We start from the raw sequence: 27,004 nt of genomic DNA, 5'->3' as shown, positions 1-27,004 counted from the left end.
GGCACAATTGAAACATAGACACTGTCGGTGTGACATTAACATCATACTATTATACGGAATAAATGGTCGCCTTTAGGAATTGTCAAAGTTTGTGTCTTAAATTTTAAGTTAATGCTTTTCTTTTTAATTACATTTACAATTAATATTACAGCAATTGTATTTGTAGAAGTTTGATGCGAAATGTCTTCGTCAACGATTCAGCATGTGGGTTTTTATGATTTTTCTAAGAATTTTTATACTGCAAACATTGAAAGAAAAAAAAAAAGATAATGCACCAGCCGGGAATCGAACCCGGGTCTGTACCGTGGCAGGGTACTATTCTACCACTAGACCACTGGTGCTTGTTGGTTTAAATTCGACAAACGTAAATAATTATTGAAAAAGAATATTATATTCGTTGATACTTGGGGGATTTTCCTAGTTAAACCTTAAATAAACCATTCTGTTTTTTTATTTTTTTTTTATTTTGCAAAACAGGATAAATAAATAAACCATTCCTGGATATGCAAACAAAAGAAGAATGATATAGTTAACTAGTTAGTACTGTTTCTAGAAATTTTGAAATTTTATATGTGAATTTTATTCTAAAATATTCCAACAACTTTATAAGGGGAAATAAACACCTTTTTTGCCCTCTGGGGAAAGAGAGTCTCATTAAAATCTCCAATTATGAGCCATGGACTAGTAATGGTTGCTGTGATGTTGCAAAGCTATTGCCAAAAAGATAAACGAGATGTTGGAGAAGAATTAGCATAGACCATTGTACAGGTCTATTTTTTCACTCCCAATGTAATCATAAAGGTAATAAAATAGTGATTGGTATACAAAATCAATATTCCAAGATTGCTACCATTCTAAAAGGTGCTTGTTTTTTTCAAATTTGACATAGTTTCCATTATGAAGAGAAAGGATGATATTTCCTAATCATATCTCACACGTGTCTCTCAGCATTGTTGTTACTTGATACTCTACGAGACCATTGTGATATCGCAGAGCTCTTTTTCATCGGGATGGTATATAAGGAATTAGAGTGTGGTCATATCCACTGCCAAAGCCTCAAGGCAGAAGCTACAATTCAGCATAGACTTCAATCATAGTTTCATGTTCTTGCATTGAATTAGTTTTTCTATTATCTAGGGGGTTAGGCTCATCGTAACCACAAGTTGCACATATAATGTGAAGCCCTCCATATGCCATTTTTACTAATGCTGGTTAACCAGACCTTTCCAACCACTGCTTTTGTTAGGTTCATCTCCAAACAAATACGAGCAAACTTTTTTTTTTTTTAACTAATAAAGTATTCTTATCAATCTTGATAGGTTAACCTACTATTGGGACCATGACCAGAAGAAAACTTTCATCATAATACACCAAGTTATGGCCATCAAATTGAATCCAAATTGCGTTTTATCCACCTTTCATTCTCTAATATGTAATTTGCAGATAGTGATTAAATATCATTTAGGGGCCTTTAGAGGTTACCTTATCCTTGTCCTTTAGCAAGTCAAATTTAACTATGTAGAAATCATAATCAACATTTAATATCAAACCCTCATTCAAGAGCCACAACTTTTTGAGTTTTTCCTTCATAACATTGTATCTAGTTTGATCACAAGAGCATCCTTTTATAGGCTACGCAAATCCTGAAACACCTTATCATTAAAGGTATACCTTGCAAAGCAAGGAATTTCAATCTTTATACTCTATTTTGACTAGCTTTTGTGATATTAGATCAATTTTGCTCCCTCGCAAGTAGGGTTTGTTGGTTTCCTAACACCTTATCACGAAACGAATCATGAGAACTCATAATTTTGTTGCTCTAATGTTTAATGACTAGGTGACAACAATAATGATCATGTTTTTGTTACAGTCGTAGAGAATACAATACCTTCCATAACATCTCTTTATCATCCCCAATTAGCAACATTGCTTCAGTACAATTTGAACCACTTGAGGATTTATTGTATGCACAATTCCTAAAACATGTTAAATTGTTGAATAACATATAATATGCTCTCATATAGTGTTATTTTGATCTTAATAATAATATGTTTTAAAATTTATGTATTTTATACATCATCATACTTTAATGGTTATTCGACAACTTATGTATTTGTTCGTGAAAAAATAAGAGAAGTTTCTTTATGGTGATAAATTATTATCAATTTATAGTTTGATCATGACATGGTTCTGTCGCAAAAAAAAATAAAATTCTACTATCGATTTAGTTTAATGATACGAGATGTATTATTTTGCAATAGAGTAATCGGTCGCTAATAATGTCCCTAAATTTTTGAATTGAGTTAATTATATAGACCTCATCCCCCCCTCCCCCCTTTCAGGTTTACACCTATTTCATCCAATATTCTTCCTTTTTCAACATTACTTTCGCCCCCCTCCTACCAACAATGTTATTTTTTTTGTTTAATTATCATTTTTTATTACAAAAAAACATGTTAAAGTTACCTTCTTGCCCTTTTCCTAATTCCGACAAGTTGCACCACCATAACCCTATTCTCCTGACCTTCTTCTTCTACACTTCTTAACTCTTACACACTCTTCTCTAGGATGTATTTTCCTGACCTTCCTTCCATGGCAACAACAACCACTGGGACGCTTAGTCCTGCTAATGTTGACAAGCTCTCCAACCTCAAATATGTCATTGTTTCCTTGAGCCAAATCCGAACCTCACTTTTTTTAATCCTCCTTTTTTAGCATTCTTGTAATATTGAATCTGAACCTCACTTTTTTTAATCCCTTTGTTTTCTGTTGAAGATTTTCCCTTTTTCCTATTCAGTGTGAGAATGAAAGATAGAGACGTGAATTTCAAATATGAAAGGGATTTTTCCTCCACCGTCGACATAGACAACAATGAGGACAGTGGTTGCTTGGACGATTAGTCCCCCACCACCAAGGATGCCTTTAATGCAGTCATCCGAATCAAATCAAATTGAAAAAAGAACTACTAAGATTTTGTCCCATCCAGAATAGATCCACCAAGGTATACAATATGGATTAATCATATTGTGTTAGTTATATATATATTTTTATATATGTATATTTTATTATTTTTTATCTTTAAAATATATATTAAATCAATCAATTCAAGAAATGATATATTTGTTCCACCATTGATTTACCAATTCTCTGTCTCAAGTCTCAACCGGTTTGTTCTCTAAAAAAACTAAAATAATCGGAAAATAGTTTGTCTATTCATTTTTTTACTAGAGGTTAGTGAAAAGAAAAATTTTCTTTTTTCTATTCAATTTTAGAATTTTTTTTTTGTAAAATATTTAAAATTATATATATAAGAAATTATATTATATTATATTCCAATGAGTACAGTCTAGAACGTCTCAAAAGGAAAATAAAAATAACAATTAATCCAACCATCTTTTCTAAAAACTAAAACGACCCAACCTGATGAAATAGGAGAATTTTTGGACCGAACCGAATCGGGATCACGTGCAGAATCAAACACCGAACTTTTTACAGTTACACTCCGCCCCTCTCTTCTCCGCACAACTACTATTCACTTCAACCGTTACCTCCGGTGAACCGTCGCTCTCCACCCGCCATGTCCGCCGCCAAATCACGCAACTTCCGCCGCCGTGGTGGCGACACCGAAGCCAACGAAGACGACGGCGACACCTCCACCACATTCCGTTCCAAGCCCCCTTCCTCCGCCAAGCCGAAGAAGCCCCAAGCCCCCAAGCTTCTCAGCTTCGCCGACGACGAAGAGATCTCAAACCCGCGCCCACGCTCCTCCGCAAAACCCCAACGTCCCTCGAAGCCCTCTTCCTCTCACAAAATCACTACTCTCAAAGACCGAATCGCGCATTCCTCTTCGGTCTCTTCCAACGTCCAACCCCAAGCCGGAACCTACACCAAAGAAGCCCTCCGCGAGCTCCAGAAGAACACCCGAACCTTGGTCAGCAGCAGCACCACCACCACCACTTCCTCCTCTCGTTCCGAACCTGTCATTGTTCTGAAGGGCCTCGTCAAGCCCGTGGTTTCGGAGCCCCAGGGTCGGGATTCCGACTCCGAAGGGGAACACAAAGAAGTTGAAGGAAAATTGAGTAGTTTAGGCATTCAGAACGGGAAGGACTCGTTTTTCCCCGATGAAGAAACCATCAAGGCTATTCGGGCGAAGCGGGAGCGCCTCCGGAAGGCGCGCCCCGCCGCGCCGGATTACATCTCGTTGGACGGTGGCAGCAATCATGGCGCTGCCGAGGGGTTGAGTGACGAGGAGCCGGAGTTTCGGGGCCGGATTGCGATGTTCGAGGAGAAGGGGGAAGGTGGTGGGAAGAAGGGGGTTTTTGAGGAGGTGGAGGAGAGGTTGAGGGATGAGGAGGAGAATGATGATGATTATGAGGAGGAGAAGATGTGGGAAGAGGAGCAGTTTAGGAAAGGATTGGGGAAGAGAATGGACGAAGGAGCTGCTAGGGTAGATGTTCCTGTTGTGCAAGGTGCGCAACAGAACAAGTTTGTTGTTTCCTCTGCAGCAGCTGTGTATGGTGGTGTTCCAAGCGCAGATGCACGGGTGCCATCGGTGAGCCCCAGCATTGGAGGAGCAACCGAATCGATGCCAGCTTTGGATGTCGTGCCTATGTCGCAGCAAGCCGAGAGAGCGAGAAAAGCTTTGGTGGAGAATGTGAGGAGACTTAAGGTATGAACTATGTCTATTGTGTCATAAAATTGCCTGTATGTCATGCTTAGTTGTTACTTGTCAAATTTGTGATCTTTCTTATAGTTAGGCCCTAAGTCCAAATTCTAAGATGGTAGCAGCAGAACCTATCCTAAATTTGTTATTGGGCCACTTGTATTTGTTTATGCTTTAGATGTGTATTCCTAGGCATGAGGGGGTGGTGTCATTGGCCAATGTCCACGTTTCAGATGTTCCAATTCTAGGCTGAGGGTGTGTCTTGTGATCCCAAATCGACTAGAGATATGAGTCACATAAATAATGTAGTCCTTATAAAGCTTTAGACAGTCCTTACCTTATAAGCCGGTTAAGTGTATCAGATGATGTTTACACTGTTATTGATTAAATTAAAATAAAATATAGCCATTAAGTGTATCAGATGTGTAACTTTGGAGTTTATAAATTGAATTTATTCTTTTCTGTGATATTTGCACCATCAAGGCATGTGTGTTCAGTTTTGTTGTTAGAACTTAGAAGTCATTATAATGTAGTCCAATGGAGATCAGAATTAGCCAAGTTGAGGGACTCATGGCAATTGATCAGATGAATTCTGTTAATTACATTCAAAAGAAGAATTTGGGCAAATATTCAACTTCATTGGAATACTGATGTAAATTGTATTAATTGACGCATGAACATTGTATGGACTATAGTATCTACATTTTAAACATTTATGTTTACAGCTCGAAAATTTTACTCTATAGACTATTTGGACTTTGAATGAGTTCTCACTCCTATGATCTCGTGTGTTTGTTTTGATACTTGATAAGAATATGTACAAGTAAGTTTTGACCCCACATTAGGAGATTTTGGTTTATCAAATCACCAATAGGCTGCAAGCAGAACTGAGCGCATGGGAGATGGACTCAGCCAACAAGTAGATAGGCTTCAGTATAGGCACTTTTCTTCATGATTCTTTTGTAGATATGCGTATGGGAAACTCATTTATTTCTTTCATAATATAGTTTCCCTTGGTTTAATATGCATGAAGGACAGTGTATCCAATTAGTATTTTGTTTATATTCAAGTTTTTAAATTGTTAAAAAACCAACAAAACATTTTAATCTTTGAAACCAGTTTTCATTTGATAAATGTCTAGAATGATACCAGTATGGGTGTCGCAGTTGCCTTGAATATTGCTCTGGTATGAAATGTATACCAATTTATCTCTTTTTGGATTGATATGTTTTCTTAATTTCTCATTGTTCTTTATTTTTTATATTTTTTTTCATGACAGGAATCTCATGAAAGAACTATGTCATCATTGAGTAAAACTGATGAAAATTTGTCTGCCTCCCTTTTGAAAATTACTGCACTTGAAAACTCTTTAGTGGTAGCTGATGAGAAGTACAGGTTTATGCAAAAGCTCCGAAATTATGTCTCAAATATGTGTGACTTTTTACAGGTAATTGTATTTCTTGTATTCTCCTGTCTTCCTAGTTCCTTATCCTTTCATAATTAAATATGAAGTAATATTTATTTATGTCCCCCCCCCCCCCCGCGTCATATCACTAGTTTTGCTTCTCTTTCTTCTTTTGTACATCTTTCTGTGTTTACTAATGTGATAATGAGGTGCCAATACTGATTTATGGTGGTGGTAATGTTTTATGGACATATGCTACCTATAAAGTTTTATGGTGTATTTGGCTAGTTTGAAGAAATTTTCTTTATTCCTTTGAAGTTTGATCTGTTGTGGGATAGAATTGGTCCTCTCTTTGGTGCATAGTTCATAGCTGCTTTAAGGGAGTCTACCTAATATATATGCAGGAGACAAGAGAGCTTTTAATGCAACAATGAGCTTATTTTTCTTTCTTTTGTTTGAGGAGGATATCTTAATATATCCTTGTCTTTGTATGTACTACTTTCTTCTCTCTGATAAATTAAGTACTTAAAGAAAAATTATATAAAGATAGTGTGAGTCAGACATCTATGAAATTAAGACAATAACCACAAACATCAAAGAATCAAATAAGTTTAAGCCTCTAAGACTTAAAGCAACTAAATGTCCAACTCAAAATAAAAGAATTTTCTTAATAGTTTTTAGCATGGGATTTCGATTAGATTAAATGAGGAAGGATGTGAAATCAAGAGTGATTTTCGCTCATGTACAGAATAGTGGCTGAGATTGCTGCAATTTCATGCAAAAGTGGCCATAATTTGTGCTGCTACAACCGCGACACAAAACTGCTCCACAGCAGGAGGCCACAGTGCAATTAAAACTATAGTGGCACTATCATTTGGGTTGACTACTATGCTATAAACCACTTGAAAAACATGACAGTACTTCTAATAATGTTGAAGTGTTGAAGAATATGTATTTTCTTTTTGCTGGATATTTAAAAGTTGATACTTAATTATTTGCTTATCATTTGTGAAGGCTTTTGTGCATGGTATTATTTTTTGAGGCTGTAACTAAAGTTATCCTATGACTTATACTTCAGCATAAAGCTTTTTACATCGAGGAACTTGAAGAGCAGATGAAGAAACTTCATGAAGACCGTGCATCAGCCATTTTTGAAAGAAGAACCACTAACAATGATGATGAAATGATCGAGGTGGAAGCAGCTGTAAAAGCTGTAATGTCAGTTTTAAACAAGAAAGGTAACAATATGGAGGCTGCCAAATCTGCTGCTCAGGAAGCATTTGCTGCTGTAAGAAAACAAAAAGATCTGCCAGTGAAGTTAGATGAATTTGGTAGAGATTTAAATCTTGAGAAACGAATGCAAATGAAAGTTAGGGCTGAGGCTCATCAATGCAAGAGGTCACAAGCATTTAATTCTAATAAGCTGGCATCCATGGAATTGGATGATCCTAAAATAGAGGGTGAATCAAGCACTGATGAGAGTGATAGTGAGAGCCAAGCATATCAGTCACAGCGTGATTTGGTACTGCAGGCTGCTGATGGGATCTTCAGTGATGCTTCTGAGGAATATGGTCAATTATCCTTTGTCAAAAGAAGAATGGAAGAATGGAAAAGAGAGTATTCATCAAGCTATAAAGATGCTTATATGTCATTGAGCCTTCCACTGGTTTTCTCTCCGTATGTAAGATTAGAACTTCTGAGGTGGGACCCACTTCACAAGGGTCTAGATTTTCAAGAGATGAAATGGTATTGAATTATTCCCCTCTGTGTGTGTTACTATTGTTTCTTGAAACTTTTCAGATGTATTATTGGGGGTTGCAGACTCGCGGCCTTGTTTTTATTACAGTAACTGTAATCAGTTATTAGTAACTTCCTAACTAACCTAACCAACCTGAGTAACTAACTAACTCTATCATAAGTCACTGTGAGACTGCTGTTGAACAACTGCAGCTCCTTTAACACTCCAATACTCCCTATCTTGATTAGTATAGATGCATATTATGTGAGTATCTCTTTCCTTTCATCAATTTATAATATGTATTGTTTTTCTTTCTCTCTTTATATTCAGGTATAAATTATTGTTCACTTATGGTTTACCTGAAGATGGAAAAGATTTTGTTCATGATGATGGAGATGCAGACCTTGAACTTGTCCCGAACTTGGTGGAAAAGGTTGCACTTCCTATTCTGCACTATGAAATTTCCCATTGCTGGGACATGCTTAGTCAACAGGAAACAGTGAATGCTATTGCTGCTACAAAATTGATTGTGCAACATGTGTCTCATGAAAGTGAAGCTCTTGCTGATCTGCTAGTTTCCATTCGAACACGATTGGCTGATGCTGTTGCTAACCTTACAGTATGCTTCAAAAATTGACATTTACATTTACTTGTTAGAAGTGCATTTTCATTGATCTGCATGGTGATTCTTTTACTATATTCAGATTGTATTATAGGTACTTAGAATTATTAAGCATTTGTAGATAAATTTCTCATCCTGTTTACTTTGTAGGTCCCAACATGGAGCCCGCCAGTAGTAGCTGCTGTTGCAGATGCTGCACGAGTTGCAGCATATCGGTTTGGTGTGTCTGTTCGGTTGTTGAGAAACATTTGCTCATGGAAGGATGTATTTTCAATGCCAGTGTTAGAGAACCTTGCTCTAGATGAGCTTTTGTTCGGAAAAGTTCTACCTCACTTAAGAATCATATCAGAAAATGTTCAAGATGCGATAACGAGAACAGAACGAATTATTGCTTCCCTGTCTGGGGTCTGGGCTGGCCCAAGTGTCATAGCAGATAGGAAGTATGTTGATGGTACTTTGTTAAGTTGTTGTGACATTGGTGATTACATTTGTTTGTTTGTTTTTTTTTTTTTTATAACTGAAGACATTTTGCTCATTCTTTAGACTCATTTGAATCACATTACTGTCAGTTTTCATACTATCTCTAGAGGGAAATTGGGTATTATACAGGCAATTGGGGTACTGATTAAGTGTGTACCTACAGTGGGGCTAATGGGATTGGTGGGAATTTGAGTAGAGGATGTTGGTTTAAGATGTGGTAACCATAATTAAGTTGCTTCTTAGTGGTTATGAAGTCATTTTATTATATGTACAATGAGAGCATTACCTTTATTGTTTCATTATAATTTTTGGTCAGCAGTCTAATACTTTTCCTGTCTTTCTCACATCTTAGACGCAAATTGCAGCCTCTGCTGACTTATGTGCTGTCACTTGGAAGGATTCTGGAGAGAAGAAATGCACCAGAGAGTGACACAAGTCATCTAGCTCGTCGATTAAAGAAAATTCTTGTTGACCTCAATGAATATGATCATGCTAGGACCATGGCTAGAACCTTCCATCTCAAGGAGGCATTGTGAGCTCACTGGGAAGTGGGAATTCATGTTTCATTATACTTATTCTCTTGGTTTGTCGTTGAATCTGGGCCTAAGGTTGCCCCTTCTCGCGTGCAATTTTTTGTAAATGAACACAAACTATTCATGTGATTAATTATGAGGCTTGAAGTTGAAACATAGTTGTTGGTTATTCATGTGAATGAAGTAGGCATGCCCTTTTGGGATCCTATGAAAAGGGGAAATTTAAAATGATGATTTTTTTTTTTATAGTTTGTTTTTAGGGAGGAGTGTTAAATATGGTTTAGGAAGTTCATTTATGTGTGATAAAATATTTTTAGGTTGGGTTTGGGGGGTGGAATGTGTACTTGAAGGTGAAGGTATGGTGCATTAAGTGAATTTGAGGTTTATATATATATATGAAAAGAGAGGTGCACCCCTTTGGAATCAAGCTGTGTCACCTCCATCAATTATGAGTTTTGATAACAATGTAGAAGTCTTAGGTGATACCTCGTTAGTCGATACTGTGATTACAATTTCTTATTTTACACCCACAATGAATTTACTCGTAGGTGTTGGTTCATTTCCTGTTTTTGGTTACTTGGAGTTCTTTCTTGAATAAAATTAGAGGTATTTGATAGTTAATATTGAGCTTGTTTTTTAAATTCTCTTTTTTTATATATATATGTGGGATATCTTCAACATAAATCTTGGGGAAGGTGACTATGTTCAAAACTTCAAAAATGATATTCTTCCCTGCTGATTATTCTATCTATTAGACCATTACCATTGGGATATGACATGATTATAGCAAATAAGCCGTATTTGCTTTGGTTTTGAAGCAGAAACACTACATTGGAACTGCACAGAAACTGGCCATAAATGTATAATATTATATGTGATAAAACATTTTGCTTCGGTTGTGAGATATCAGACTTTTAAATTTAGATACTTAATGCTAAAATACTATGGGTGTTGTATCACATGACCAGCTCTGAGATTTTTCTTTGATAACAAATTTTTAATGCATTATTTATGATTTTGGTTGTTGACAGAAAGTTGGCTATAAGCCAAAGTATATAGGTGTGAGTGAGACATTGGCATTGACCCCAGGATTAGAGGTCAATTCTCAGCATTGGAAGATTAATGAGATGATTCTTTTATTGTGTGGGCCGTGGGGGACATGAGATTAAATAAGAATTGGGCAATGTGAGTAAATATTTTTAAGGAAGAACATGTAGAGAATGAATCTAGTAAGGAAATTTAGGTTGTGAATGAACAGAAGAATAGGAAAGCTTTGTAACTTATGTGTATATGTAGATACCATATTGTGAGAGATTATGTTTCTAGAATCGTGAGAGACGCACCACCTTATGAAAATGCTGTTAATTTTGATTAACTAAATTAGAACTTGAGTGTCACAGTAAGCCATAATGATTTAATAGTATGAAATTATCTCAATGAATACTTAAAGTTAGATTTGGTGCTGATATGTGTTCATTTTTCTTTACTGGAAACACAGTAAGCCATAATGATTTAATAGTATGAAATTATCTCAATGAATACTTAAAGTTAGATTTGGGGCTGATATGTGTTCATTTTTCTTTACTGGAAATTTTGAGCTTCACGAATATGGGCAAAATGTGTTGGCTTGTTAATGACTTAATGATTTTTTATAATTCTTCCTGCATTTGGCATAGAGATTAGAAGATTTCTTTGATATGAATATCAGGAAGATGCAATGCTCAAGACTTATTTATGCTCCTGCGGATGAAAGAAATCATTTGCACATGTTGGGGCTGTAATGTTTCCAATTGATTATACAACAAATGTTGAAGAGAACATTTCACTGCTTATGCTTTATCTTAAGACCTTTTGATTAATCACCATGAACCAGTGTTGAAGGTGGAACCAAATGGTTGGTTAACAAATTAAAAGGTTTGTATCTACTATCTATAACATTTCAATGTCTTGCTCAAACATTTGTACAAATATGGTGGTAGTCTAGTGTAAACAGGGACATATATACTTGCACTGCTTTTCTAGAAACTACTTTTGCAGAAGAACAATTAGATACACTGAGAATGACTTCAAAACATTCTGAACTGGAATTTATGTAAAAAAAAAAAAAAAAAACATGCATTGTAAGATATGCATCCTCATGTATGACCAAGTCATCTTGTACAAAAATCTTTTGGACTTTATATTTGATCTTTAGTACATACGAATTACATATTGATTTTATTAGCATCCCACTCTTATGAATCTTGAAAACCTGCTAAGTCCCTTCAAAGATGATTTATACATTCTTCTCCACCCATTCCTTTCTCCAGTTATTGACATCTTACATATCAAATCAAAATAAGCTACCCCTCAATCACTCCTTCATACAAGGAATGAAGACCAACGTACTGATATGGGTAAAAGTGACTGCGGTTTCATCTGAAGGATCAAAGCTCCATTGCGTAGCTGGGATGAAGAAAACAAGGAAAAGGGAAGCATACGACGTTTCTATAGATGGTATAAACGTGGATATATTCTAATGTTAACATCCTTTTGTTAAATAGAAAAATAAATCTGTTCTAGTTGGGTTATTTTATTCTATTAGATATGAATGTAGTGAACTTGGTATTTGGTGGAACTCCTGGGTCCTTGTTGGTGATGTAGTTTAAGTATACGAAATACTGAAAAAAAGAAAAGAAAATGCACCAGCCGGGAATCGAACCCGGGTCTGTACCGTGGCAGGGTACTATTCTACCACTAGACCACTGGTGCTTCTTTTGATAAAGTTAGCTAATAATATTTATTAATTTTAAAATAAGCTATGGAACTGATAAGATACATGATCAGAAAAAGTACTCGAAGAAAAATATAAGTGAGCCCAAAACCTGACGTTTGTATGAGAGGAGGGTTTGCTTCTGTAATATTTGAATGTTAAAATCATGAACATCACTAATTAGATTCATGATCATTATAAGATCAATATGTATAATTTTGATTATTTTTAACTAAATATAACAATTATGTATTTTAAAATAATTTGATTTCCATACATTAAAATATCAATAATAATAATGGGTGAATTTTTATGGGTTATTATGTGAAATATTTACAAGCTTTCTGATGATCCATCACCATTGGAAAAATTTAATTGATCAGCTATAGTATGATATTTTCTCAACTACATTTTTTAATTCATAATATTAAAACTCAAGACCGTATTTATTTCTGGAAATTAAACCTAAATCCACTCAAATTAACAACTTATTAATAATATATTATTATCATATATATATATATATATATATATATATATATATATATATATATTACTAATTACCAAATATATTCATTTACTACAACATTAAATAATCATGTTTGTAGATATTTGGATGAAAAAATCAAGTATGATGATGATCTTAAGTAAATTAAATCATGCACTCTAAATTTTATCCCATTTGTTATTTTATTTTATTGTTGCTTGTAATACAATAGATATCAACTCTATTTTTGGCTATTCCTATTTTTCATGGTATCATGTTAATTTATTAGTAATATACAAATTCACATTATATTTGTGTCTTCATTTTACTATTTTATTCTCATTAAACATATATGTCTTTAAATAATGTTTAATTCATAAGTTGTTGGTAAATAAAAGCGTACAAACCAAATTAACATGAGTAACTTACTAGTTAAAACAGTAAACAATATGGTGTCGATATGGTGTTCATTTAGAACCAAATTGATTCTGGTTAAAAAGAATTAGAATTCTGTTTTTAAAGATTTTAATAATTATTATTTTTAATGTTAGGCAAAATTACATTTTTGATCCCCCACTTTTGTTCTAATTTCACATTTGATCTCCCTATAATTTAATTCATAAATTTTATCCCCCTGGTTTTTAAATCCTGCAAAATTAGTCTCAAACACGTTGACCGTTATAACAATGACGTTGACTGCACTTGACATGCGCCTCTCTCTCATGTGCCTTGCACGTGTGTTTGAATAAATACACAAGCCAAATTGCCATTGTCTAAAAGCTCGGTTGCGTGGATTCATGGAGCCTTGTGGGAAAAAAAATTGCTGCTAACAAATAATTTTAAGAGAACGATAACTAATTTAATTCAGCCAGACTAATTCTAAAATTATTTACAAGTCAATTCAATCAATTTAAAAATTAACATGGCAGCTACAAATTGGGAATGAATCACCAAGCCAAATACAAAAAATCTCTAAGCAAACATTGTTCTTCAAAATGAAACAACAACATACCCTTGTTCCCAACCTCCGTTGCAGACTTAGGCTTCGTCGTCAATGTCCTCAACACCATGCACTTGTAGACTGGTGACACTGCTAATGTTGAGGTGCATCTTTGTGATGGCGTTGCAGGGGAACCACTGCATGTGACAGTCCTTAAGCACGGTGAGATTTGGGTGGTGAGGTGGTGAAATCTGGCGGCATGGACGGTGTAAAGGCGGTGAAGGATGGTGGCCGTGGAAGGGGTGTGGCAGTGGGGGTGGTGGTGAAGGATGGTGGCCGTGGAAGGGGTGTGGCTGTGGAAGGGATCTGGAATTTGATTTTGAGGTGCGTGTCAAATTCGATGACGACAAAGCCGATGGCGGTGGGGAGGCCGAGGGGGCCGGAGAGGGAGAGGGTGGTGCTGGGGGAGAGAAAGAAGGCTAGGCCGTCGCCGGAGGAGGTGGGGTTGAGGTTGTTGATGGAGAAGGAGGCGTGGAAGATGGAAGATTGGTGGGAGAAAAGAGAGAGGCGCGTGTAAGTTCCAGAAGAGTGACAGTCAACATCACTGTTTTAACGGGCAACGCGTCCCAGACCAATTGTGCAGAATTTTAAAAATAAGGATTAAATTTATGAATTAAATTATAGAGGGGATCAAACGTGAAATTGAAGTAAAAGTGAGAGACTAAAAATGTAATTTTCCCTTAACGTTATAATTAAGATTTTTGTCTTTTTTGTGTAACTCCCGCTATATCTTTACTAACTTTAATATTTTGGACTAATTATAGGATTATTTTTAATCATAATTATAGGACTAATTCTTGATCCAGAAATTAATCACAATTAAAACCTCAAGCTTATCCTCAAAGATATATTTTATAAGAATTAAATTCAATTTCTCTCATTCTTGTTTTATGATAAATTTATGTATTTTTATTTTAAAATTAGAATTTTAAAAACATATCCTTTTCAGATTGAAGAATGAAATTCAACTAACCTGCACGAAGAATAAATGATTCTCATTTACAATAAATTAAAGGTATACTTTTTTTAACAATAATACATCTTTTAAGTTCATATTTCTTATAATTAGAATCAAAATAATAACTCTTTTTTTTTTTTTAATGAGAGAGTATGTTATAAACACAGACATCCAATAACATAACAGAGCAGCACTTTAAAGTGGAAGACACTTGTCCCTAATTTTCCGAAAGATGCCATGATTCTTACGTGGAAAGAATATTTCCTTTATGTGTTCGTTCACACCCTCACATTGGACACAGCACGAGGTCGCCACACGCCTCTTTCGTCCCCCAATACTAGCCGTCCATCTGTTATCAATCCAACGGTTCAAAAATTCAGATCTCACACTCAAAATTCCCAAAACACCCCTCTCCCCTCCTACATATATCCTCTTTGTCCCACGCAAGCTTCATCCACATCCTCCACAACACAACTCCACTCTTAGCTGCCATTGGTTTTTCTTCTTCCATTTCTCTTCCTTTCTAAGCTTTTTTCGATTACCCATTTGGAGATTCTGTCCTAATGGCTCTTGCTCCTTCCAAAGTTTCCTCCTTTTCCGGGTTTTCTCCCAAACCCAGTGTTGGGGATGCTCTGAAAAACCCAACTTGCTCTGTTTCTCTGAGCTTTGCGAATGTGAAACTTGGAAGCAGAAACCTTAGGGTTTGTGCCTCAACTGTGCCTCTCTCAGGGGTGATATTCGAACCCTTCGAGGAGGTTAAGAAGGGTGAACTTGCTGTTCCAACGGCTCCCCAAGTCTCGCTGGCTCGTCAGAACTACGCTGATGAGTGTGAATCTGCCATTAACGAGCAGATAAAGTGAGCATTTCTATGTTCCCCATCTAGTTTTTTTTTTTTTTTGTTTTTTTGTTAAATTAGTTTCTTTTGTTGTTTAATATAAGCAGATCAGGCATTTTTTCAGCTTTTCTAAAGTGTGGATTTTTACTTTGTTGAGTGAAAAAGTACTTTTACTTGTACTTTATTTAAAAATATATCATGTTATGAGTACATATAGCATAAATCATTGATGTTTCAAAAAGATTAGCCATTTAACTACTTTTTGGATTTTGTTCTTTTATTTTGAGTTTTGATATATGAATAGAGTAAATAATCTCCTTTTTTTTTTCGATTTTGTTCCCTTATTGCGAGTACAGATAAAGTAAGTAACTTGATGAAAAAAAGGGATAAGTAAATTGATCTAAAGTTGGTTTTATTCTCTATATTTTAAAGACGGTGTTATGGTCCTTGGATTTCTTGAAAATGTGGTGGATTTTAAGTCAAAATGGAGTAGTCTGGACGAAATCCACCACATTTTTAGAACCAATTTTTATTAAATTTTCAGGGACTTCAAAATATATTTTACTCTTGGAAAGAAATTACTATTGATATTTGAAGACATTCGTAATTTGTGTGTAAATGTATTATTATTATTATTTGACAATTGATTTTCTAGTCAATTTCTGGAACTAGTTAGTTTCAGTGAGTTGTTATAGAGGAGAGCTAGATCCTTATTTCCCTCCCTATTAATATTAATATAGCACTACGATCTACAATTATTACTTTACAAAGAAAGTAAATTTATACTTTTTTTTGCATGCATCTAATAATGGTCCTCTGCTAAGAGCTTTACCTCTTATATTGTGTGTCACAGTGTGGAATACAATGCTTCCTATGCGTACCACTCCTTGTTTGCGTACTTTGACAGGGACAACGTGGCTCTCAAGGGATTTGCCAAGTAACCAACACAAAACCCCTTTCCTCTAAATGTTTATTCTGTATCTCAAATGGGTTTTCAATTTCATGCGCTGTTATTGTTGAAAACAGGTTCTTCAAGGAATCTAGTGAGGAAGAAAGAGAGCACGCTGAAAAGCTCATGAAATATCAGGTTAAATTAACTCTGTAGTTAACTGTTTACTTCTCTAAAGTTCTTTTACAGTGACAGTGTCATTTACATATATGTTTCTTGTTAAATTGTTTAGAATACTCGCGGTGGAAGGGTTGTTCTTCACGCCATCAAGAATGTCCCCTCAGAATTTGAGCATGTGGAAAAGGGGGATGCATTGTATGGTGAGACTGCTGATTTCATTATTGTCTCAACTCTCAACCATATCTGTTTTTCAATGCCTTTGTCTTTTTTCTATTATAGAATGACTCTTATATTTGTTCAAATCAATATATATGCTGACTTTCCTCTATTGCTCTGTTCAGCAATGGAATTAGCTTTGTCTTTGGAGAAATTAGTGAATGAGAAACTTCTGAATGTGCACAGTGTAATGGCTCTTTACTTTTCTGCTTTTGGTTACGATTATTTTTGTTTATCTCATAATTTTTTATTTCCTGAGGAACTCACAATTTTTTTATCTTTAGTAGTTAAGGCTAATTAGTTGATGATTTGTGGCTAATAGGTGGCAGATCGCAACAATGACCCTCAATTGGCAGACTTCATTGAAAGCGAGTTTTTGTCTGAACAGGTTAAACTCATCTAAACCGTAGAATGGTTGCAAATTCATAGAAACTTCTGGAATTTATAAAATTTAAATTAAGGAAAGGAAAGAAATTGAGACAGTATGAAAAATAAGAGGAACTGTATGTATGCATAGGTTTCCCAAATTTTTGACCTTTTTTTTTAAACTTTTCTCAAAAAACAATTCAGGAGTGTAAATTGTGGCTTTTGTTAAAAGGTAACTTTCAATTTGACCATACTATTGTGTTGAATGTTATCCTGAAAAGAAAGAGAAAGACAGCTAACACAAGCTTAGAAAAAATGAAAAGCATTACATGTGCATCTATGCAGTGAACATTGAACTTGAATTTGCAATTTGACTCTGTATCTTTGCTTACATTACCAATGTTTGTTACAACATGTCACTTTCTTTTGTGCAGGTTGAATCAATTAAGAAAATTTCAGAGTATGTGGCTCAGTTGAGAAGGGTTGGAAAGGGTCACGGTATGTATATAACTACCATCATTTCTCATACTGGTCCACTAATGAAATTGATGTTTTATGGCTTAGACGCACCTTTCCATTAGTAGTACCTTTACTCCTAATACCATTGGCTTCTAATGAAATTGATGTTTTATGGCTTGCAGGTGTTTGGCACTTTGATCAAAGACTTCTTGATTAGGAAGATGCTGCTTAATCTTGAATTACCTTGTTAGTAGTCTTCGTTTACCTTTGGTCTTTTCTGAAGTTCTGGGTTGTTTTCTATTTTAAAATAGTATTTAAATGTTTTTCCTATGTACTGGGATTTAGGAACTCGGAGTAATGTAATTGCTAGTAGCACATGTAAAAGGCTGCAAGCCTATTATGCAATAACATTTGATATATGCTTTTCAACGATCTCTCTCCAGTAAAAAGTGTCACTGGTTACTTAGCCTTTTATGGGTGGAATTCTGATAATTTGAAAATTTCCACAGTACTGCATAATACCCGAGAGAGAAAAATGTACCAAAAAAGTTAAATTGAAAGCTACATCGCCCCAAAGTACCAAAAGCATAACCCTTACTGATACCTATCGTACTGAATTATTTAAAAGAGGTTGTTATGGTTTAAAATGAACATACATTTGTATCAGCTTACCAAAAGAAATGACACACAAGTGGAAATTGCCAATTTGGATATTGGTAATGATAAGAGCTGCATTAACCACAACTATATTAGCTTGATATAATGTCGCTTGCATTCCCAATTAGAATGCTTAGTTTGTAGTTTATGCGTCTTTTGTAGGAAATTTACTTTTTTTGAAGGAGATGGATGATGGTAATGCTTTTGGCTGTATTTGGTTTCTGTTCAGCTGTATTGAATGTACAGTCTTGTTTGGTAACTTGTCTTGCTAAATTTAACCGTGATGTTTGGTTTCCTCCTCTTCAGTAAATTTCACACACTTGAGTTATACTTCAGACTATGTTTTAAACGAAAACAACATTAGGTTTGTTTTTAAAACTTAAGTTTGCAAAATAAAGTTCATTTGAACTTGTATGCTAGAAAACAAAATCTAGACCCAGACCCAAAATATAGACTAAACTCAGCAGATACTGGCTTCTACAAGAGATTCAAATATAGACTTTGATCATTCACTTTGACTTCCTTTGGTAATGATGTGATGGAAGGTATAGAGGCTGAAGAAATGGAACTGACATGAGGAAAATTTTGATTTCCCTTCTCTTATACACCCACCTATCATACTTAAAACATGTGAACTCATCCCACCAAGAGAAACTGACCACTCAAAAAACAGTTCATGTTGGCCTGAAACAGACCACCCAATATGAAGACCTATTGATCCTTTTCTTGTGGCAGCAAGCATATTGAGGTGAGGAAGATTCAATCATTTTCCACATGACTTGGATATCTGCATATTCCCCACAAGACTCCATGTCCTTATAAAGACTAAGAAGTCCATTTCTGTGGCCTGTGTATTCAACACCATAAATAAACAAATTAGCAAACACAAAGCAGATACAAGTAAGTTCACTTCTTGTGATCCAGAATCATTGATGAATGATGGAATATTGAAATCTCAATCTCAATCTCAAAGTAGTCTTACCTTCAGATTTGAACCTGAAGTTTGAAGTCACTTTACGAAGGATGCTCTTAATTGGGTAGATAGACAGCCTCTTGATGTACCTCCAACCCTCCCAGTTCCCCATTTTCTGGAGGAGATAGATAGCTCTCTCTTCCTGGCACCCTCCATTTTATATGTGAACTATGCTCTTCAAAATATAATGCAATGATTTCTTGCAAAACAACAAGATGAATCCTGCCACACAAGAAAGCAACAAAATAGAAGACAAGGCCTTTTGTGTAGTTCTTGATTTTTCTATTTTGCATAAAATATTCAATAAATTTGCTCGAGTATCCTATCCAAACTAATACTACTAGTACTGTGCTGCTATTCAAAAGTAAAAAAACTTTACTAGTAACACATTCTTTTACATACTTATTTGAATAACTTCTTTATTATTAAATGAAATTTATAAGAAATTACAAATTTTTATAGATTCTACTAGTATTTCTTATTTAGAGTCTCATTACTAATTTTATAGTTTTTAATAAATTTTAATTAATAATAAAAAATATATTAAGAAGCTTGTTGCTAACACTGTTAATGGTAATTCTGAAATTTATCAGAAAAACACGTTATTGTAAATTAATATATATTGGCTGTGGAAAATGAGAAATACTCCAAGATCATACCCACCATTCGGTAGTAATTGGATTTTTTTGAGTTTGTGACACATAATGTATGGCAACAGTGTATAAACAATGAGTTGGAGGAAATTCATTTGGATTTTGCTTTCCCTACTTATTCATCTCACTAAATATTCTGAATCTAATTTGGAGCAAAGTGGTGCGTTGTGGGCCCTTTCTGGAGCGGTTGGTTGGTTTATCCTCAATGACTTTGTGTTTGTATTTGCACTTTCTCTGAAGTCTTTATGTATCAAAATAAAAGATTTACTATGCATTGGAAGAGACTTAACATCCAAAGTGCTTGAATTGGCACAATTTAGTAGGGCCATAAAAGTGATTAATGCTTGAAGGAGCATTCGGATTCTGTTTCAATCGCTTTCTATGCTATAACATATTGTTTAATTTTGGTGAGTGAAGTTTAAAAGTTAGACCGTGGCATGTTCAGGAACTATTTTTTTTTTTGTGATGCTTACCAACCGCTTGTTATGACATCTCACCAATATATATGCTTTGAAATTGATTTTATCCCTCTTGTTGTCTTAGTGTGTGTGTTTTATTTGGGGGAGAGGTGTAGATGGGAATATTTTCGTGCATATTCTTGGTGGTTTAGATAACTTTCACTAATTTAAATTTTGGATTGAGAAAAAAGAAGTTCAAACGACAGAAATCGAATAGAGAGAAAACAATGAGAAAGTGAGGCTCTCTTAACACAAAAGTTAACAAATAAAAATGTCTCTTAATATAAAATGTATTATTAAGGATACTTATGAAATAAAAGGTATAGGCCATTGTTCAAAACCAATTAATTGAAACTATTTTTGTAATTTTTTTTTCTCTATTTAGGTGCATATTCTTGGTGTTTTAGATAACTTTCAGTAATTTTCTGTTTAGATTGAGAAAAAAATAAAAGGAAAGAAATTGGTAAAGAGAAAATGATAAGAAAGTAAGGTTCTCTCGACACAAAACTAACGAATAAAATGTTGTGGAAAATTTTGTATTTGGTGAAGAAAATATACGCAGAGGAAATTTCTGTAGATTATAAAATATGCAAGAAAAAACTATCAATAAATAGAAACACATACCTAATAAAATTATTAATCCTAAATTCTAATCAATATCTCTAAACCACAAGACCAACAAATTATAAAAATAAAAACAACATTTAAAATTAATTAAAGTCACTTAAATTAAAATTAAAATTATTAAAATCTAAAATCCCTTAAATCATTTAATTATTAAAATTACTTAAATTAAATTAAATCAATTAACGTCACTTAAATTATTTAATTATTAAATTTACTTAAATTAAATTAATTATTAAAATTATTTAATTATAATTTTAATTATTAAATACAAAATGAAGGAGACAACATTAAAGTGATGTCATATGTTCTAATAAGCCACCTAAAGGAATGATATAAGATGATGTCACCACTACAAGACAAAAGACAAATTGGCGATTACATAAAATATGATGACATCAATTATTTTTCAAATCACCTGAAGGAGTGATATGAAACATGTTAACGTCACACACTAAATGATAAAAAACGAATTTAATGATGTCACTCTGCCTGACACCATCCAATTTTTATGTGACAAAAATCACCCATGATAGATAAATAATTTCAAAACCCATCCATATCATTAATATGTTTTCCAAAAAACACCCAAAATGTTCAAAACCCCCATTTTTTGCATAGTAGTACTGAATTCCACAAAACAAAGATTATAAGAAAATTACATGTTATACTTGCTTGACCACCACAAAATCAACTAAACTTCCACCTTAGGGATCTATACCTTTTCTCTCCCGGATGTTCATAACAAAATAAAGCTGAGGGAAAATCCAACAAAGCAAATCCTCCATGTGTTTGCAATACCACAACCTCCATCTCTTGCAGAAAATAAAGGGAAGAATGACTAATCCTAAGTCAAAAATGAATCCCAATTCACCACTTAAAACATTCCAATAAATTGAACTTTTTGTTTTATAGGTTGAAGATGGTGGTGTTGGTGATCCTTTTACCCCACCATCAGTACAACTTTTGGTTAGTGGAGGTCCAAACAACCCTTCATTCCTTTTAAAGGAATCTTCCTCAAAAGACTGAATCTGAGTATCTCTTGGAATTTTTCCCACCAAATGATTATACGAGAGATTCAAAACTGAGAGAAAGGAGAAAGTTGCAATCCCTGTGGGAATCCCTCCACTCAAAATGTTTTTTGGCAAGTATAAGGACTCAATTTGTGTCAAGTTCCCTAGAGATGATGGGATGTAGCTTGAAAATGCATTATGTGGCAAGTTAAGAACTATCAATGCCCTTAAACTCATAAGCTCTTCTGGCAGTGAACCTTCAAAATGTTTTGATGAGAAATCCAAGGAAGTGAAAACATTAGGAATTTTGACCAACTTCATTTGTAAGCCTTTGTTGACAACAATAACTGAATCCAAGAAGGCTCATCTTCATTGCAATTGGTATGAATTGACACAATAAGAGTACAAGTTTTCAACGGTTCTATAAGATAAGGAGACTATCGGTTTGTTTGATATCAAAACAAGATTTTTGTCCTTTTTCACCACCATATCCTTGTAATGCAAAGAATGATGCAAGTCATAGACATGCAAAAATAATTTGCCAGACTTCTCTTTATCTTCAGCTTCATCATCCATCATTGTTGTCTAACTTTGAAAGAGTGTTCCTGGTAGTGTACCAGTGAAATTATTGGAGGCTAAGTCAACAATCTGAAGCATCTCCCAATTACCAATGCGATGTTCACATCCAATGTAACCATGGAATTTGTTTGACCTTAAAATCATCACTCAAAAAATGGAAATATTCCTTAAGAAGCATGGAAATCTATCACTCAATAGATTATTTCCCAGGTTTAGAAGTTCAAGGTTATGACAATTGACCAAAGATTTTGGAATGGTACCCTTCGAAGAGATTTCCATGGAGATTAAATAATCTTAGGTGACATGAACTAGAAACTGTATAAGAAAATGAATCTGTTAGCTTGTTTCCAACTAGATCCAATACTCTTAGAGTATTGCTCCTTGAGGTCAAACACTCAGGAATGGAGCCATTGAAGCTATTATGGGAAAGATCAAGCATTCTAAGAGTAGAACAATTACAAAAGGATTCGGGGTTTTTCCACGAAAGCTTTTGTTTGAGAGGGACAAGACATATGTGAAGTGAAGGTATTCTTTAATGTCAGGTAGGATAATGCTAAATCTATTACTTGAGAAGTCCAGATTGATAGTGTTATGAACATGGATGGAGGTAGAATTGCAGAACAGGAAGCATGGTAAGAACTTAAGATAGAAAAGGGAAATTTCTTATATTATTTTCTCCCATTTCTATTAATACATCTCAGATATTTATAGCTATTAGTGCTTGCTAACAGACAAAGGCTAGTAACAAAATCACCTATGCACTAATGGAGCACTATAATAGAATTGCCAAAACACAAAGCACTACTAATAGAATTATTCACTACTGATTATAGCATAGTAGGGCACTATGAAATAGTAGAATTGGTGCCCAAACTCCCTTAAACATAACCTTTCAAATGCAAAGGTGTTTTAATCCTCTTTTTGGGCTTGTCCTTTAGGTCTTGCTGCCTATCATTCCCTGGGGCATAAAAAATCACCTTGTCCTCAAGGTGATAAAGATTCTTCAAAATTACCTAGTCTTTCCACGTAGTGTCATCAAGAGCTAGACCAGACCATTGAACAAACACCTTTAGATGAGGTTCAGGGTTGGAATTATCCTAGCGAGTACTAATTATGGTTAAAGGAGCAATGAAAGGATGATTGTCCACATCTGAAGCTGGAAGACTGATGGGCTGAGGAGCATCTGGTGAGGATGAATGAAAAGGTTTCAGAAGGGAGCAATAGAATACTAGGTGAATTTGTGAGTTATCTGACAACAACAATTTATAAGCAACTTTACTAATTTGTTCAAATACTTGAAAAGGACCATAGTAACGTTTAGCAAGCTTCAAATAAGGGATACCTATTGCTGAGGATGGCCAATAAGGACATAGTTTCACCATAATGATATCCTCGACGGTGTAATGAACCTTCTAGCGAGTGAGATCAGTAAAATATTTCATTCGTTCTTGTGATTTGAGAAGCTTCCTGTGCAACCTTTCAAATTCCTTGTCCCTGTTTGTCAACAAAGTGTTGGTGACATCCAAGTTTAAAGTTTTTACTATTTAATGAGGAACAACTGGTGGTTTCCTTCCAAAAGTGACTTCGAATGGTGAAACACCCATACTCGCGTTCTTGGAAGTGTTGTAAGACCACTCTATCCATGATAACAACTTACCCCAGGTTGATGGTTTAGAATGCACAAAGGACCATAAGTATTGCTCTATAATGCGGTTCAATACCTCTATTTAACCGTCAGATTGAGGATGATAGGCCAAGTTCATGTGCAACTTTATGCCAGATAATTTGAACAACTCTTGCCAAAATTTTCTAAGGAACAGAGGATCTTTATTCGATACCAGACTTCTGGGCATGCCATGGTGTTTTGCAACAATGTGCATAAATAAAATGGCGACAGTATATGTTGTATAATGAGAAGGTAACATCCCCAAGTGAATACCTTTGGAAATTTATCCACCATGACCAAAATTGCAGTGTTGCCTTTATAAGAAGGGAGTCTCACAATAAAGTCTAAGGACAAATCTTCCCACGATCTAGCCGAAATTAGAAAAGGTTCTAGAAGTTTGGCAGGTTCATACTTAGTGTGTTGGCAATCACAACAATGAGTTACAAATTGGTGAACACCCTTTCTAATGGTCTGCCAAGTGAAGCTCTCCTGTAACCTAGCTAATGTCTTAGTGATGCCCATGTGGCCCCCTGTAGGAGATGAATGAAATTCCTGTAATAGCAAAGGAATAAATTTCAGATCACTAGGTAACCATATACGACCCTTCTACAATATCAAGTCCTCTGAAAGGGTATGGTCCAGATAAGCCGCGATAATATCCCTTAATTCCTTTTGCAGAGAGATAAACTCTAGGTGTTTGGATATTTCACGCTTAATGTCCTACAAAAATGTGAATTGAGGCATTGACAATAATAACTATCCCCGACGAAAACTCAGGAATCCGCAATAGCGTGTCTGCCACCACAATGGTTCTGCTGGACCTGTATTGAATGGTGAAATCGTAACCCATTAAGTGAAGTAAATATTTTTGTTGTTCTGGGGTTGGCATGAACTGGGCCATGAGTTCCTTAAGGCTCCCATGGTCCATCAGAATGACAAAGGAATGACCTAGTAAGTACTACCTCCACTTCTTGATTGCGATGATAATGGCATATAATTCTTGAACATATGTAGAGGCATGTAAAAGTTTTATGCATAATGGCTTATTGAAGAATGCAATAGGGTGGTCGTCCTGTGACAAAATGGCACCCATTCCTTTTCCTAAGGCACCAGTCTCGACCATGAAGGGTGATGAGAAATCTGATAGGAGCAAAACTGGCAATGTGTTTACTGCCACCTTCAATTGTTGAAAAGCAAATTGGGCCTCCTTTGACCACTCAAGGTGCTCCTTTGTCAAAAGGTGGGTGAAGGGTGCTGCCATAGCATCCTGTTGTAAATTAGTATGTCGTGGAATGTTTGTGCCAAGTGATGCAAATGTTCACCAAAAAACTTGTTGTAAATTAGTATGTCGTGGAAGAAGACAATGATGAACTTTTGTAGGTACGTTTTGAAGGTGCCATTCATAGTGGCTTGATGCAGAATTCGTAATGTCTGTGATGAGCTCGGAAGGCCATTTTGTTCACATTCTCTTCTCACATGAGGATCTGGTAGTATCCCTATAGGAGGTCGAGTTTAGAATACTAGCAGGCGCTCCCTAATTCTTCCAAAAATTCATCCATCGTCGGGATCGAAAAACAATCTTTAATGGTGATGGTGCTCAAGGCTCTGTAATCCACACAGAAATGCCACAATCCATCTCGCTTCTTCACCAACAAGACAGATGATGAAAATGGATTGGTGTTGGGCCTAATGATTTCATTTCTCAACATCATATCCACCTGCCATTCAATTTCTTGCTTTTGAAAATAGGGATAGCGGTAGGGATGCACATTCACAGGCGCGGAGTTCATAAGAAGCTTGATAGTATGATTGGTGGGTTGTGGTGGCTGTAAGCAAGTGGGCTACTGGAAGAGGCTGTCAAACTTTTGAATAAGCAAGGTGACTTTAGGGTGAGTCACTAATGGAGTTTGGTCTGAAGGGAGCTCTGTGACTCGAATATGGAAGAAAGTGCTTGTGCTATCTGTCTTGACCATTCGTTGAAGCAGATTAGTGTTGACAGAGTCGAGGTCCCTGTCATGGGTGCCCTGTAGTTGAATAACCCTGCTTTCGTGAAAAACCGCATTGTTAAGTCACTATAGTTCATAAGAATAAGACCAAGTGACTTCAACCATTGAATGCCTAAAATGAGGTCTTCTCCCCTCAGAGGCAGGATGTGAAAACCAATGGTGAAGACATGTCCATGGACATGGATGGAGACATTGCCGCAAAAGTGAAGACAATCGAGCTCATTGCCGTTACCCACCATGAATCGTAATGAATAAGTGGGCTGGGTACGCAGGCCCAATGCTTCAAACAAACGTTCCTGAGTGAAATTGTGGGTGCTACCCCCATCAATTAATATCAACACCTTTTGATTAGTGATGCGGCCCACTAACCATAAGGTGTCAGGAGCAACATGGCCCAAAATCACGTGAAAGCTGATTTGGGCTTGAGATGGGTCATCTGATTCGGGTTCAAGGTTATGGTCCTCTGATGGTGCATAATCCCCTGGTGGTGGCTCGTCCTCGTCCGAGATTAAGAGGAAGAACTTGGAAGAGCAACAATGGCCTCTACTAAAGGGCTTATCTCAATTGAAGCAGACCCCCTTTTCACGTTGCATTGCCAATTCCTCCAGCAAAAAGCGTTTATAAGGAATGGTCGATTTAGGTGGTGTTGGCAGTAAGGGTGGTGGTGGCAACAAGGACGAAGATAAGGCTTGGCAAGGTAGTCGAGGAGCGAACGAGCCTTGGGAAGAGGTGTGACCGCAAAAAAACCAACACAAATCAAGGAGTTTTTCCTCTTGAAGGCTCGCTAATGCT

The 27,004-nt window shown here is 35.6% G+C and overlaps 2 protein-coding genes and 2 non-coding genes across 6 annotated transcripts; 2 read left to right on the top strand and 2 right to left on the bottom strand.

The window, feature by feature from the left end:
* Positions 1–270: 270 nt before the first annotated feature.
* On the bottom strand, positions 271–341 carry TRNAG-GCC. Its single transcript has one exon. It is a non-coding gene; the product is annotated as a tRNA-Gly (tRNA).
* Positions 342–3,393: 3,052 nt separating this feature from the next.
* Positions 3,394–10,017, top strand: LOC114419115 (transcriptional repressor ILP1-like). Of its 3 annotated transcripts, none has more exons than XM_028384717.1 (6): positions 3,394–4,669; positions 5,943–6,110; positions 7,147–7,814; positions 8,137–8,425; positions 8,579–8,879; positions 9,261–9,417. In XM_028384717.1, the coding sequence occupies exons 1-6, from the start codon at positions 3,578–3,580 to the stop codon at positions 9,281–9,283; spliced, it is 2,541 nt and encodes an 846-aa protein (XP_028240518.1). In that variant the 5' UTR covers positions 3,394–3,577; the 3' UTR covers positions 9,284–9,417. The 3 variants fall into 3 exon arrangements, with proteins under 3 accessions (XP_028240518.1, XP_028240519.1, XP_028240517.1); XM_028384718.1 differs by having other exon boundaries at positions 8,579–8,868; positions 9,274–9,415; XM_028384716.1 differs by having other exon boundaries at positions 3,395–4,669; positions 8,579–8,868; positions 9,261–10,017.
* A 2,104-nt stretch (positions 10,018–12,121) lies between these two features.
* Positions 12,122–12,192, bottom strand: TRNAG-GCC. The gene has a single exon. It is a non-coding gene; the product is annotated as a tRNA-Gly (tRNA).
* A 2,889-nt stretch (positions 12,193–15,081) lies between these two features.
* LOC114419114 (ferritin, chloroplastic-like) lies at positions 15,082–18,025 on the top strand. The gene is made up of 8 exons (XM_028384715.1): positions 15,082–15,494; positions 16,327–16,410; positions 16,500–16,560; positions 16,655–16,742; positions 16,884–16,945; positions 17,081–17,146; positions 17,559–17,622; positions 17,766–18,025. Exons 1-8 carry the CDS (start codon positions 15,202–15,204, stop codon positions 17,798–17,800), a joined length of 753 nt encoding a protein of 250 aa, XP_028240516.1. The 5' UTR covers positions 15,082–15,201; the 3' UTR covers positions 17,801–18,025.
* The last annotated feature ends 8,979 nt before the right edge of the window (positions 18,026–27,004 follow it).

The sequence above is a fragment of the Glycine soja genome, chromosome 7 (assembly GCF_004193775.1).
Source record: "Glycine soja cultivar W05 chromosome 7, ASM419377v2, whole genome shotgun sequence".
Lineage (NCBI taxonomy): Eukaryota > Viridiplantae > Streptophyta > Magnoliopsida > Fabales > Fabaceae > Glycine > Glycine soja.
The sequence above is the reverse complement of the archived record's forward strand: the minus strand, read 5'-3'. Positions and strand labels throughout refer to the sequence as shown.

Excerpts from the sequence above, each read along its gene's own strand:
- LOC114419115 (XM_028384716.1), top strand. The coding sequence starts at position 3,578 with ATGTCCGCCGCCAAATCACGCAACTTCCGCCGCCGTGGTGGCGACACC. Across the intron at positions 4,670-5,942 it reads AGAATGTGAGGAGACTTAAG|GAATCTCATGAAAGAACTAT; the intron begins GTATGAACTATG and ends TTTTCATGACAG. Across the intron at positions 8,426-8,578 it reads ATGCTGTTGCTAACCTTACA|GTCCCAACATGGAGCCCGCC; the intron begins GTATGCTTCAAA and ends TTTACTTTGTAG.
- LOC114419114 (XM_028384715.1), top strand. The coding sequence starts at position 15,202 with ATGGCTCTTGCTCCTTCCAAAGTTTCCTCCTTTTCCGGGTTTTCTCCC. Across the intron at positions 16,743-16,883 it reads AAAGGGGGATGCATTGTATG|CAATGGAATTAGCTTTGTCT; the intron begins GTGAGACTGCTG and ends TGCTCTGTTCAG. Across the intron at positions 17,147-17,558 it reads GCGAGTTTTTGTCTGAACAG|GTTGAATCAATTAAGAAAAT; the intron begins GTTAAACTCATC and ends TCTTTTGTGCAG.